The 16,391-nt window shown below is 37.0% G+C and overlaps 1 protein-coding gene across 1 annotated transcript in view; it reads left to right on the forward strand.

The window, feature by feature from the left end:
* LOC134791434 (protein yellow) overlaps positions 1-16,391 on the forward strand; it is a 59,663-nt gene that overhangs the window by 29,351 nt on the left and 13,921 nt on the right. The window contains exons 3-4 of the mRNA XM_063762455.1: positions 8,376-8,573; positions 14,985-15,129. Of these exons, the coding sequence (XP_063618525.1) occupies positions 8,376-8,573; positions 14,985-15,129 (343 nt within the window). The remainder of the gene's footprint in view (positions 1-8,375; positions 8,574-14,984; positions 15,130-16,391) is intronic.

A 16,391-nucleotide genomic window follows, 5' to 3' on the forward strand; every position in this document is an offset into this window, starting at 1 on the left:
AAATAGCATCTTCCTTCATATCATAACAAGATAATATTCTTATAAAATGTGATACGCATTGACTTTAAAAGTACGGGAAAATCCACTCATTGTTTTATTTTGCCTTTCTGCTGCTTTGTATGCAGACTGCGAACGATGCACTACGGGCGATATTTTCTAATGCAATCACATCATAAGGTTTTCAAGGACATCCATCATTATCAAAATAAATAAATAAATACTTAGGTGTATCTTTGTTATTTTTTGATGATTGATTTCTGATTTCCTGATGCGGTCTTTGTAAATGACCCAATAATATTGTTATTTACAAAAATGGTACTTCTCGGGTATAATTCAGTTTTAAAACTTACCTCCGGCGTTTCGAGGAAGGCTTTGTCCCCGAGGTTGAAATCCACATCTATTTGTCGAGTTTTGTTATTGTAAAATAGTTATTTGTTTTACAAGGGGGCAAAGTTGTTGTTTAACCGCTCGTGCTAATATTGATACCCAAGCAAGCGAAAGATTCCAAAATTGAACCACGAGCGTAGCGAGTAGTTCGGAAAATGGAATCTTGAGCGTTGCGAGGGTTTCAAAGCACGAGGGTTAAACAAAATTTGCCCCCGAGTGAAACACAAAATTTTTCACCACACCAATCCGAAGCAAATATTAAATGTAAAATATCAAACAAAATCAAACCAAATCTAATCCAAATGAATGTTATTCAATATTTATCATCCAAAATCATCATTTAAAAGTCAATTCTACCAGCAAACATAAGAAAACAACTCAAAATTTGCATTTGATTACTTTGCCTCACATGTGAATAAAATGCAACTTTGCTATCAGTTTTTGAAGTGCAAAGTAAGCCTTTCCGAGCTGGTGTGGTAAAAAAATTTTTTGGGGTGCCTCCCATACAACATTATTTCGTTTAAATGGTGTGGGGTATCGTTGGATAGGTCTTTCAAAACGAATAAGGGTCTCCAAAATCCATTTTATGATATACGAGTAGTTAATATTATCGGAAATAATCGCTCCAAAAGAATAAAAATATGTGTTCCCTGTCCCCTCTAACTTTTGAACCATGGGTCCCAAAAATATTAAAAAATCGTAAAACAAAAGCTTAACAAATACTTTTAATGAGAGCTAGCTATAGCGAACATGATCGGTCCAGCCGTTTTTGAGTTATTGCGAAAAGTCTTCTCTTCTTCTTCTTAGTAAAATTACTTAGGTACAGAGGGGCTACCGCGAAAACAGAAATTCGCAAATTGCGGGGATCTTTCTCTTTTACTCCAATGAAGGCGTAATTAGAGTGACAGAGAAAAATGCCCGCAATTGACGATTTTCGATTTTCACGGTAACCGTCCAGTACAAAGCGCTGCGAAGATACTCCCTTATTAATGCTCCCGTTAACCTATTCTGACAGAGAATGGTACCTACGGAAGTATGGTGACGACATGCTCTTGGCTGACTTTTTCAAATTACCCCCACTTGGTCTGATTTATCAACTTGAACGTTTTGCACCATAGAAGGTAGCATCCTATAGAAGTGCTATACGCGTGCCTCCGTGACGGACAAGACATGTTACGCAATGCGACAATATTAAAAACACGTTTTGACATTCCTGACAATATACCAAAAACAATCTACGTAATTCGGTCGGGTTATTTGTTGCCCACCATAAACCATACTAAATGTATGGTGGGGAACAAACAAAAAGTGACACTGTGACAAGGACAAGCAATAATTTCTCTGCTACTCCTACTGGAAATTCTATAAGTTTATTTCGTTCGGTCATTTGGCCCCTCCCCCGTTTCATCTCTATATTATTGTACCTCTATGTTTTGCACACTAGGGATGTCACTCGGTCGACACGCAAGACTCACAATGTTTGGTTTTTCAAACGGTGATAGGAATTCATTTTTGCTTACATTTATTAGATTCCATGTCGATGAAATCCTAAAGAGAGGAAAATGAGGACTACGTTTGTGTGGAGAAGCGGCCGTCCCCTTTCCTCGTAAACTGTTGCCTATCTTGAGGGTTTTGCTGTGAAGGCTCATTTTTGCAGTCGCACTCGTCATCGCCCAGCAACTAATTGTCACGCTCTAGTAACACACGAAGCGCTAATTACGCCGCGAATACACACTTAATCAGTTTTGACATCAAAAATAGACCAATTTGCAAACCTAAATTTAAATAGTCTATCACGTATTTAAGTAGGTTAATGAATTGGTTCAAAGCACGAAAATACGCATTGTTATTATTTTTAAATAGGTAGATAGGTACAGTCGATGTCAAAGATATGTTTACATTTTTCGCCTTATCACAAAGGAGTACGGTGCAAAAGTGTAATAGTAGTTTATGTTACTGCTACATAATGAAAGGCATTAAAATACGAGTGTGGGTTTATGAAACGAATGAAATGAGTTTCATAATAGTATCACACGAGTGTTTTAATGCCTAATTATGTACAGTTACATACACTGCTTTATCTACACACATATTATAAGCTTTCTATGATATATTCACTAACCTCATATTACAGCCGACTTTGCTCTCTGGCGGAACTCGCGGATATGAGATGGCGTCTCCGAAATATCTTTATCGCACATTTTACACGAAACTTTTGTTATAGTTACTTTAAAAACAACAAAACAAATTATTTTTTACTTACAAACTAATTAAAAGATAAACTGTACGTGAAATGGCGGCAAATGAAAATTTTTTCATGCACGTCACGCATCCGTAGTTTTTTTTTAATTCAGAGACAAACTAGAGTCGGGGTCGATTACCATATCGTCCGATACCAACTTATGCGAGATTTGTCAATATTGTATGCAATTGTCATTTGATTTCGAATAAAACGTCATCTCGACTGATATTAGAATAGGGGTCAAATCAAATTGTTTTTTTTTTTCAGAGATGTTCGAAATTTGAATGCATTACCAAATCGATTTTGATATAGTAATGAAGCTATTACCACATTTTGACAGATAAGAAATTTGCTGTAACAAAACAGTTTATCGTAATGTGGGCCATTATTTACGGATTTTGAAGGCATCATAGACAGTTTATGATATGTGTGTAAGATAAATATATATTTGAGGTCACCTGTACGTTGATTTTCGGGTCTAAATAGGTATATAGTGTGATTCAGGTGACGATGACGTGAGCAGAATCAACGCTACGCATTCAGTACCTAAATATTAAATAACGGCTAAATAATAAATTACTGTTATTAATGAGATTGTGGCGACCCGCCACTCTACCAGCGGTGTACAATGTTACGCGCTTATGTCCACGCGCCTGCGCGATGCACAACCGCCATTGCTTAGCATCGTATTTGCACAACAGGACGCGTAGCCAACGTGCCAATTATATATCTATGGTGCCAATCGTTAACGCTCCGTAGCGTATCGTAGACATCTCTCTCTATCACTCTTCCATATTAGTGCGATAGTGACACTTGCGTTTCGTTCGCTACAGAGCGCAAACGATTGCACGTTGGCTACGCAGGCTGATCTGTTTTCGAAAAAAATCTCACACACTACATTTGATTCGTTAGCTATAAATTGTTGATTTAAGTTGTAATTTAATATTGTGTAAATTGTCTTGTCCATTAGTTACCTTGCATACGATTGACGTTCTTTTTAGTGTTGATGAAAACAAAGAGTTTTACATTATTTACAACATGCATGGTTACCCCACAATTAGAGTAGGTAATCCAGACAAATATTACTATTAGAGAGATGGTAGCCTCTAGAGCCTTGTCCAAAGTCAGTTAGAGGTAGATGATATAAACAAGATTAACATAAAACAACGACATACATCATTAGGTACTATTTTAAAATTAAAAGCGTCTGCAACATATTTCAAAAGTAAAACGTGTTGCGTACGTAATTAAAAGAATTAGTTACTATTCTCATATATTACCCCCCTGAATACCTTGATTACCCATCGTCCAAAATTATCAAAAAATACCTCGCTTCTTTATTGCTATTGCAAAGAAAATCGACCGCGTGAAATTAGTGCGTAATTAAGCTGGTCAAGTGCGCGGATTATCCCTACTTCCCCTGACACGTCCGTACGTTACAATATACATTGTGATGTTCTTCACTGCCTATATGTCGGCACACACCATTACGTAGCACGATAAACGGGGGCAATGGAGCGAAAAATACGCCTTAACTGTCGAAACGATCATGGTAACTAATACCTACAGGCTGTAAACATCACAACTGTTCGAGTTTAAACAGTCGTGCTCGTGAGTCATACTAACGTTAAATTGATTTTACGGTTTAAGAGCCAACGGGAGTGGTCATTTCTCCATACAAACGTACTCCTCGTTTTCCTCCGTGGTTTTTGAAGCTAGAGCAATGATTTTTTCAACACAGATTAATATTGTCAATATCTGTGTCGGACCGTTTTGCTTTTTTTGATATTTTTGTTTTTTAAGGCGCTAGAGCCCTTCAAAAATGGCCAAAATGGCCTAATTGACTATGCCGCAATGAGAGGCGTGGCATTCAAAACTGATATCAATTAGCCAAAAAAGCAAAACGGTCCGACACAGATAATTTCATAATCATTTAGATTTCCAAATTTGGTTACGATTGGTTAAGTTTTGGAGGAGGAAACAGAGGAGTACGAAACCACGATTTTTGAGATTTTTTACGCAGGATTTTTCGCCTTGTCCTTATCGCACTACTTTTAGGTGCCGCTTCCGTTAGCGAGACGGGTATATTTACCTAAAATATTTAAAACTCAGCTCCTGTTTCGTCTTAACTCGCGTATTTTAGTCACTCGCGCGACATGTTTCGGACAGCCTGTCTCCATTTTCAAGCACTAATCGTGCTGAACACCGGTTCATATCTATCTAATGCCACGCGCCGTGTACCTACTGTCTCAGGCCCTCCAAAGCATGTCACACAAGTGACTAAAAATACGTTATTTAAACCGTAGGTAAAATTACTAATGACCGTGCATGTTATTTATTTATAAGTTATGACTGTTATGAGACTTGATCTGACCCGCTAACTTTGCACACGCTCGGCAGTAAGAATGTATACATATGCTTTATATTGACGTAGCACTTGGCATGAAAACTTTAGCTGGTCCTACTTTAGGCATGTCCCCGTACACAAACAACATATTTCATAATTCCAAAGTAGTGACATTGCTCATATATAGTTAATGCTATGGTTACTTGATTACATAAAGTTCGCTCGATGGAAAATCTAATCGAATATATATATATCGGCCTCGGTTCAGCTCACCTTAATTGCTGGTTACATCGAACCTCAAATGAGTTATAGCTGACAGGAACTATCACGACTTAAGAGTTAACCGAGTATATAATAGTTAAGACTTATTTCTACTAGATTTGTAAATCTTATAGCTTATTAATTACTAGACGGGCCCGCAGCTCTGCTCGCGTAAATGAAATAAAGAGTTCGTCTTATGTTTAGTTAAATACCGACATTATTATGTATTCAACCCTGCCATGGTTTAAAACTGTGATAGGGATTTCTTATTTGTAGCCGTTATTTGGATAACTCAATTCGCAAATTTGTCAAAAATGATGTGATTTGATAAAAGGCAAGATTGTATTTTTTCATCTACACGTATTTATTTAAAACTTGTTTCAAGATAAAATTATTATTTGTTCTTATAAGCCTAGTTGCAAAAACGTTCATTAGATTAATTTTCGCCTTAAGACGAATATGGACGACCACCGCCCTTAAATCGCCTTTTCATACAAACATAGGTAGTCTAGTCCTCTCGGTCTTGCGATAGCTCTCGCCAGTCGCCATGGCCGAGGTTGAGCAGTACGGTTACCATCAGTTTGTCACTGACATAAACGCCGTCGAGGACGTTATTTACTTTCTATACATCTCGCTCGCACTCGCATATTAGTGCAAACGGGATGTATAGAAAGTAAATTACGTTCTCGACGGCGTTTATGTCAGTGACAAACTGATGGTAACCGTACTGGTCTTGAGCAACTACGTCGTTTCAGCGGTACCTAGGACGTCCACTCGGGCGTCTCCCATTTTGTTGTCCCAAGTACCTGCGCTCTCTTCACGGCACGATCCTCTCCCATTCTCTCTAAGTGTCCGAGCCACCACTGAATTTAGCCGCTTTTGTCTCTCAATATTTCGCCACTATATCGGACCACATCCTTATTTCTATGGCAACAAAATTATATTACGATATTTGGCCGACTGCTGACTGTACATTTGCTTATTTTTATCAGGTCGCTCAATAACATCTGAACATGCACTTTAATCTACCTACATAACTTACTATCAACTTTGTATTTTTGGCCTATCTCAGCATTCTTATTAGCCCGTTGGGCCCGTTCCCCGGACGAATGGCAATGTTTGCCGAAGCCGTGAAAGTCAATCAGAATAATATAACTAAAAAATAAATTTAAAACAACAAAATACAAATTGATAATAATAATATAGTAATTACTTTGATTGATAAGAATGATAAGTCATATATGACATAAATCACTCGTATGGGCTCTATAGACTAAGGTTGGCAGCACTTTTTATTTTACTTCGTGTAAAAAAACTCAGAAATACCTGTATACCAACATGACAAACATAATTTAGTTTACTTTAACTTACGGATTATTTGGTCTAATCTGTAGCACCGCCAAACGAAAGCAACCGAGAGTTGCCGAGAAATGGCCGATGAAGATCGTAGTTATTTATTACTGGCACTTGTCGTATATGTATGCTTAATTTTAACGATTAGACTACTCAACATAATAAAAGAGATAAAAAAATAACTTGCATAGTTCTCGTAGCAGGGTAATTGGCTAAGTTTCTTCAAGAGGTTCTTAGTTGTTTATGTAATTTATGTGTTCATTGTATGTTAGGGTTCTATAATTACCAACAAAAATACTTTTTGCAACGTCTAAATTAGTTCAATAACTAGACCGATCATTGATTATCATCTATTAGGTTCACGGCATCATAGGAAGGATGTGAACCGTTAATAAGTATCTGGGGGCACGGTAGTGCCCCCGCCAAGACGAGCAAAGCGAAGCGCAAGGACACTACCTACCTTTTCTCGAAGCGCTTCGTCGCTTTTTTGAACCGTCGTAACTTGGGTTTGGATTATAACAGATAAACAAAAATCTCGGGATATGATGTCAATAGTGGACTTGTTAAGCATTAAAAATTTCAATTGCATAGCTCTTATACTTTAGATTGTATTAATATCTAAAAAAACCCGATTTCGTCACTGACTGACTCACTCACTCACTCACTCACTGATGATCATCAAAACCTTTAGGGTACTTCCTGATGTCCTCAGAAGCTGAAATTTGGTATGTAAGATAATCTTAGTACACAAAGAACAAAAAAAATCAAAAACTTGAAATTTTTATCCCCTACCTTTAGGGGCCTCCTCCACCCCTTGGTGAAAAGGGAGGTGGAATTTTGTATGGGGAATCAATTTAATAACCGCTGAACCGATTTTGTTGAAATTTGGTATGTAGATAGTTTTTGTTATGGGGAAGGATATAGAATAGTTTTCAACCCCAAAATTACCCCGTAAGGGTGAAAAGGGGATGGAAAAGGGCGCTAGGGGGGGAGGGGTTTGAAGTTTGTATGAGGAATCAGTAAAAAGCAGATTGTATAAAAGATGCCCCCAGATACGTATTTCAGGATTTTTAATAGTTCATTACCCCCAACACTTTAAATTAGGAAATGAAAAATTGTCATTAAGTAAAAGAAGTGAAATCCCAACAAAAACATTTTCATGTAAAATATTGCCAAGACGAAACGATAAGGCTCGCACTGTCAAAAAGTTATCAGATCTCTTGTGAGCCAAGCTTCTAACTCTATAAGCCTTACTTCACAAACTCTATTACCTACACCTTAGTCAAAATATGTGGCTTGGTCGTTTCGTTACATCCTTAATGCTGCACTTAATGAAATATTTATAAAACCCACGCAGGAATTATTTACTATACCTACAGATATCCTTCTGAGCAACTGCTCAACTGCCAAGTCAACCGACAAGGAGGCCACATGCGAAGAGATAGCCAAAGGCGGCTAATAACATATTAACAACGCACATGGAAATTATGTTACAACATATCTACTAATACTCTGTCAACTCTGTCAAGCAATTTCCGTCAGTAGAAAAGAGCCGCAAATTTAAAAAATGTAGAATTTCCCGCCTTTTTCTACAGGTAAACTTGTTTGACTAGCTATAGTTTACAAGGTAATCTATTTTTTTACGCACAACCGTGCGAATATTGCGCCGATATCTTGCGAATTTTGATTTAATTCTCATGTAAGAAATATTACCTTTTTATAAAAGGTCACATCTTAAGTTATTTCGTAGTCTTTTAAACCTCTAACAGACTTTTTCATCCACAGGCTTACCCTGACTGGTCGTGGCACACGGCCGGCCGAGGCGACATCAACTGCACCGGGCTAGTGTCCGTATACCGCATCAGGGCCGACCGCTGCAACCGTCTCTGGGTCCTGGACGCCGGCGTCGTCACCAGCCTCGACGACTTCCGCCGCGTCTGCCCCCCCAAGATACTCATCTTCGACATGGCTACCGACCGCCTGGTGAGTTTACGCAATGCGTTTGATAACAATGAACCAGTTATTTTGAAGGGCGTTTTTAGAAAGCTGCGAAATTACTGTGATTTCCTTGTGGTGCATGAACCTACACGGTGTTTTGCTGGTTTCCGATAACTTCGACATGTCTTAGCCATGTTAATACATTTTTATGGATTTATCTTAAAAGATAAAACGGCGCGGCGGGATGACCACGCATATCTTAACGACTGGCCGGAGATTGCTCAAAACCGAGACGAATGGAAATCGAGGGGGAGAGGCCTTTGCCCAGCAGTGGGACACCGTATGTAGGCTTATAATAATAAAGTAATATCTAAAAAGATCAATAATATTTAAAAATACCTACTAAATATAACTGATCTGTGACACTTACTTGCCTAATTAGGAGGTAGGTAGTCGAATATAGGTAATAAATATTTATTTGGCTTAACTATCTGTCGATACGATTTGTGTAAGAAAGGCGACTAACTATTTCTGTCACGACGCGATGTTATCAAAGAACCAGGCCAGCCAACATGTTGCACCTCAGTCTATCTCGTTCAAGATCAAATGCGATTTTAGTACTGCCAAGGTCGGCGCACTCGTTTCAATCGTTCGCACTGTTACGCATCACGCACAACAGCGTCATAGCTCTACTTTAATGGTCATTAAGTTCTATTATTGCTTTATTATCTATTGTATAGGCCAACATACTTACATATGTAATTAAATACTACGTTAAAATTTGTTTGTTCCGGTCAGAGATGAGTAAAGAATAGTTGAGACTGTTAGTAGCTTTAATTGCACTTAGCCTCCGAATAATATGTGACATTGTCGGGCCAATTAAAACACATTGTAGGTTGTGGATAAGAATTATTTCTAATTGATGATTATTGATTATATTGAAACGAAAATTGGAAAAACTATGTATAAAATAATATCAATAAAAAAATATAATTAGTAGTCTTTATTATTTGCTCCTCTCTGGCTCCGGTGGATACCTTATAAACTATAGGATAATAGGCATTTTTTATGAATTATATTTGTTTCCATTTAATTGGGTAGGCTATTTAGCGTAATATACAATGCGATATCACTTACGTTGCAATTTGGCAAAAAGGAATGGTTAGTTCGTGACTAAACAATTCCGTCTTGTGGCAAGATTAATTTTGACCGTGATTCACATAATTGCATAAACAGTTTATCATTAATTTGATCTGTAAAGGAGTGCTATGAGGTTCTGAAAGTGCTCTATATTTAAAACAATGCAATGTCTTAGGTCGGTCCTTGGTAACACTAACATGTCACCAATGTAACATTTGTAACCATAAAATAGTGGTTTTGTAAACGATTTAAATGTCACTAAGAATAAAACGTAATACATATTAATTCATCAATAAAATAAAATAAAAATCGCGACCGATTACCTATGTTAGGTATAGTTCATGCCTGGCCAGACTAAATTAACTAGGCAATTTTTATTATATTATTTATTAGTAATGTATAAATTATAGATTGTAAAGACATAACATAATACGATATATGGAGTGGAAAGGACTTGCTATAAATTAATAATAAAGCCTTAGGTGAAAGGCACCACTTGCGACGTAGAAATCCTGTTACTATGTATGTACCTATGTATTATCTATTAATCATTCATTGTCTAACGACTTCTGGTAAGAGTGGACCTAAAAACAGGAAAAGGAAACATCGTGACTCCAACTGTTACAACGGACACGGTAAAAGATAATATCGCGTTTGAATATCTTTGGTCAAATAACTACCTTTACATATATATACAGGGTGGAAAGGCACGACGATCCTTTCCGGAAATGGGAGATAGTTTAGCCTAAGCTCTATATTTTCTCCATAGAAACTATGTTAATATGGGCAACCGTTTCTAAATTATGACCTTTTAAACATCCACGCAAAAAACTACTTTGTTCTAACCCTAACAGGTGACAGGGTCAATGAACTTACTTGTAAACAATCAGTATTCGACAGGAAATTATGCTAATTTGTTGCCATCTAACCATTTTTAGGTCTGCTTACAGCACGGTAAGAATCATTGCAGGATTTTCGCTTTCTTAGTGGTTCCACTTGTTCAATACTTGAATGAAATAGTTATGTTATTCCTTAATATTAATAATACTAACCACAACATTGTTTACAACGACAGTTCAAATGGTGACATTGACAACCACTCAAAAGTACGCAATCGTCTTATAAATATCTCAGGCGGCTTAGCACGGTCGCGTTTCTATCCCTTGTCACCATGCCTGTCACGTTCTAACAAGTATGTAAGTGCGAAAGGGACGCGCATAGTGATAGTCGACAAAAATGGAACCGTGCTGAGCCCGCTGGTTTCCTTGACTGATAAAAAGGTTTTAGTTTCTTAACACGTTTCACAAAATTATTTTCGAATAATTGGAAACTATTTAAAATAATAAAAAATTACATGTAGGTTGTGTTAGTTGCACCAAATGAACTTGCAAAAATGAAATACTAAGAATAAATCAAGAATAAATACTTCTTCAATACCAAACTAACAAACCTTCTTGCGTGGTAGGAAATAGACAAGACGTCTGATGTTTGAAATTAAATTTTCATTGAACTATACTTATTGAATGTCATATTCTTCAAATAAAAATGTTAGATGCTCGTGGCTATTTAAATTTGTGGGGCTGTGTAAAAGATATGGTGTACCAAACCAAACGGAATGTGAAACTGCGGACGAAATGAGACAAAGGCTAATTGGTGCTTTCTGCGGAGGATAAATGACGAAGAGCATACACTATATCGCATGTGCATCGACATACTCGGGTACGGGCTGCGGCGGCGTTGTAATACACGGAGGTACATTTGAACACCGTATGTGAAAAGAAGATAGTATTAAATATTGGAAAAAAGTAATTATCTAAGAAAGTAATAAAATTGTTTGTAATATTTTTGCATGCATTTGATTTATTTGACATTTATGCGTCATTCATACATCATTGCGATACTGTCAACGATCGGAAAAAAGTGTAAAGTCCCGAGCTTTCCCGACGGAGATCCTTAATCTAGCCGTCATGTGCACATGCTATAGGGTTATCACCACAGTTAAAAGTAGTATTTTTGCAATTTTTATTTTTTACTCAATTAACGATTCTTACCATTACCAATAGTCTCTGTATCACTTAAACGACCTAATACTTCCGGGAAGGATCGTCGTGCCTTTCCACCCTGTATATATATATATATATATATATACCTACAATAAAACAATATAGAAGGTATAGGTAGGTAATTAAAATATTCAAACGACTTTATTATAGTAGATACTTAAACATGGAATTTCCAATGCATATCTTTAAGCTAATAATGTTAACTAACGTCCTAGTGTTGTTGTCTGAAAATACATATGTGGTCGTTATTGTTACTTAGTTCGTTGGTTATCACTGTTATCAGAGCTATGCTGTTGGTAAATAGGAAATTTTTCATTACATGTGTCTTATTTAGCGTGAATATTTAGGCCACGTAGTCGGAGGTTTCAAAGGAACTTAAGTTTTTTTTTCTAATTAAACGCATACAATAGATAATAGAATCACACAACTTTGGGACCAACTAAGTATTTTTTGATTTATGTTTTTTTAGTGGCTTCTCTACTATAATTATATAAACTGTAAACTCAAATACCAAGTACCCAAATAAATAAGTATCATTTATTATCAATTTATCAGACAACTAAGGCCCATAGATTACAAACTCACATAAATACATACAACAACAAAAATCTTAAAAGCTAAAAATGTTTTCGGCGACACGATTATTGTATACGTTAGTTATTTTGCTAGTGAATAATTTGTTGCGCAATTTCTTCAATGCTTAAAGTAGATCATAATCATTCGTGACCGCCATTGAATCGCGTGGACTCCTCAACTTCAAACAATTGAATGGTACCAAGACTTAAGGTCAGATAATGGCAGATTGTTTCAATGGCACTGACATTGCTCCGTAATCATTACATATTTTTATGTCGATTCACAGTACTTAATTTGTGGGTATCATGAACTGGAACAGCGGTACTTAAAGTTAACGACTTAAAAAAAGCATGAGAAGTTTGTCTATACTCTTAAATTGTGTATCTACCACTAGATACTCTAGCTAGAATATTGCTCTTTTCTTGTGGGTGAATTAGCCCCATAATGGAACCATGTGAAATGAATACATACAGTTTAGATTCATAAATATTAAATATTCGATTTTTTAACGTTACATAAGGTCATAAGTACTTCAATGATGATGAGATGTTGTTCTGTGTTCAGTGCCTGATGCACTTTACCACTGCGGGCGTGCGGGCACTGCGTCTATAAAATTTGGTTCGAAGTACAAGTGGTCATTTATGATATTTACTAGCATAAATTAAATAGGTACTATTATAATTTGATTTATTCACAAAATGTTACGATTTCTGCCAAAAGCCGAAAACAATTGTGTAATTGTGACAATGTTTAATAAAGCCTGTATTTTAATTTCCTTGGCCGTATCAACATGTATAGAATATGATGAAGGTGATTTCTGTCATTTCGGATCTAGCACAGGACACGCATTGCTCGCATATTTGAACTATTTGAAGGTGATCCTGATCGCAATACCTATCACGCGTAGCGCCGCCGGCGCTCATTCCTAATCGTTTTTTTTGTGAGTGAGTAAGATAATGAGCAGGACTGGAATTCTATGATTAAGTATGATTAAGTTGTCAGAAAGTATACGAGTTCGCGCAATCCATTAATTGAATACCCTTAAATATCCCAAAGCTTTCCAATTATTTATGAACAAAAATGTTTCATAAGTAATTTTGTTCAGCTAAACGTGTCAAATTCCTGCTCTAGAATTACTTTCTTTTCGATATCGTTCTTTTGATCAAAGAAATCACTTAACTAATTACTGTCGGGTTTTTGATCCTTTTCATTCGTTTGTATATAATTCTGCATGTGAAAACTAAATACTTACCTTTTTACGTTAGTAAAATTACAGAAGTCTGTGTTTAAAAAGCTACACCTTACCGCACTAATTGAATTAATTTGCAATCATATATGTAATATACGTTGCAAGAACAAAGCCATTCGCCACTTATTCATTGGCTAAAATAAAAACTAGTATCTTTAATTACAATACGGATGTAAAAATGTGTTGACTGAAAGTGCTGGTCAATCGTACGTCCCCCGATCGACAGCTCACGGCCGTCGAGGTCGTTTTCTCATTATGTGCAGGGCGTGGCGTTGGACCGAATTGCAATGACCGATACCCGTGATTACACGCTCGGCCTATTGTGCCTGCATTGATTGAGCCCTATGCCCAACAGACGATTAGTGGCTTTGGAATTACAACAGGTGCAGGTTTATTGGAAAATAATTGTGTAATATACCACTACCACAGAGCAATGACAATACACCAATTCAAGCTCCATGCACAAAACACAAGTCTAAAAATACCTGCGATCATATATATATATATATACATATAGCATTTCGCTGAAAAATACCATATCAGTGTCATCTATTACAGCTGTCATATATCTGTCTACTTCTATTTACTACTGAATAAAGACCTGCGGGCTCAGCACGGTTCCATTTTTATCGACTATCACTATGCGCGTCCCTTTCGCACTTACATACTTGTTAGAACGTGACAGGCATGGTGACAAGGGATAAAAACGCGACCGTGCTAAGCCGCCTGGTTACTGCAGCCTTAGGGTGGTATTCCATTTGTCTAATATCTTTGTCCAATGTTTATTGCGTCTTACATTTTGCTTTAATGAGAGAGTGAGACGCAATGACATTAGACAAAGAAATTGGACAGGTGGAATACCACCCTTCTATAAGTTTTGTTACCGTCTGGCTAATGTTATTTATTTGCCCAGCAAGCGTGGTGATCTGCGTTACTGACCTTTAAAGCATTTACGCCAATTAATGTCTATGATTATACCAACTTCGCATGTTTATTATTTCATTGTTTGTATATAATTTATATTTAAATACAATAATTCCAGTCTTAGGAGCACATTTATTCGTTTATGTCCATTTAGGAATTAGTTATTTACGATACAAGTGCGAAAAAGAGGAAATTCGATACGAGTGGCGATAAATTAAAACACGACCGAAGGGAATGTTTTAAATCGACACGAGTTGCGAATTACCTATTCGCGCGTGTATCGTACAAAGTTTTACAGTACATATGGCCCTTTAAACTTTCGACATACGCATGGGAAGTGCTATTTCCCGCGCAAGCGCGGGAGAGTAGCACCATATGTATCTACTATTAAAATTAATATGAGAGGAAATAGTAGCACTACCACGTTATGTAAAAGTGACTATACCGGGCAATATTTTCCTTCGTTTACCATTGGTTTCTAAATTGCTGACTTATCGGTTGCAGGTGCGAAGCGTGTACTTCCCCCGTGAGCTGCTGCGGCCAAGCTCCTTGCTGACCAACCTCGTGCTCGACGAGACCCGCTCCAGCGCTCGCCTCGCCTCCAACTGCGATAACATCTTCGCCTACATTAGTGACACTGTCGCGCCAGGTATTTTGTCCTTGTCGTAATGTATAGCTTCGTCCTCTTCGTAAGGTTGACCAAGCTCCATGACCCGTTGTCAAACCCGCTCCAGCGCTCGCCTAGGCACCAACTGCGATAAAAGCTCCGTCTAACATAGTGACACAGTCGCACCAGGTATGTTGTCTTAGTCGAATGTAGATTGTAGAGCTTCATCAAAACTCCTTGTTGCCTAACCTGGTGCCCGCCTCGTTGCCCAGCCGCGTTATCTATGAAAACATAGATGACTCTATTGCACCAGAATCACCAGATATAATGTAAACAAATAGAGATTGACAAACAACCTTTTGGCATTTTCGTGTTGGGATAGAACTAAACTACACATCAAAGATGCTCTATCGGTAATAATTGGATCTTCCTCTCCGTGGAAGTCTAGTCATACTTGTAACTTTGCAGTCTTTGCACTGCTTGTAACTTTCGTTTTATCACGATAATTAATAGTCGAAAATCCTTAAGCGCCTGTCATTTAACAGAGTATTTAAAAATCTTCATTGTACTTTTGCGTATTTGATTTTAAGTTCTGACCAAACTAGAAAATCTTTACAACTGTAACAAAAAAGCAAAGGATCTGTATTAACCACTGTAGGTATAGTAAAAAAGACCATAGAACTTTATTTACTGAAAATCATGACATGTACCATGATCATTGATCACAAGTGATTAATAAGAAACGATAAACCTATTCATGTTAAGGTTAACGTTTATATGCGTGCTATAAGCAATACTTAATCTCGATAATTTAGAATTAATTATTGATTAAAGTTTCAAAAACAATTTATTGCTCAAATATCGATTACTTGAGCTTAATTTAGGATCGTTAAGTTGTCGTTCATATTTTATCCGTAAGTGGACTATTATTCTATAATCCATACGGTATGACTTCTAAATATGTCACGCTTTTCTCTGATGTAACTTTACTTATATTTATCTATGGATGTAACAACGTATAAGCAGTAATGAGTTCTCACAGTAATAATGGGGGTACCTAGTACCTATTGGTGTCACCTGAGGTGTTGTAACTATTGTATAGGTATCAAGCAAACGATATCATTAAAGATTAGGGTTGCTGCATGCACAGAATCTAAAGTTGCACTTTATGTTAACCAGCGTAGTGTAATTAACATGGGAAGAAGATCCCTCTAAATACAGTCTGGCAAACCCAATTTGTCAACTAATAAGAAAAAAAAAAACGATATCATCATCTATGTTTGAATGAGACAGTCCCAGGCCAA

This window comes from Cydia splendana, chromosome 6, assembly GCF_910591565.1.
Source record: "Cydia splendana chromosome 6, ilCydSple1.2, whole genome shotgun sequence".
Lineage (NCBI taxonomy): Eukaryota > Metazoa > Arthropoda > Insecta > Lepidoptera > Tortricidae > Cydia > Cydia splendana.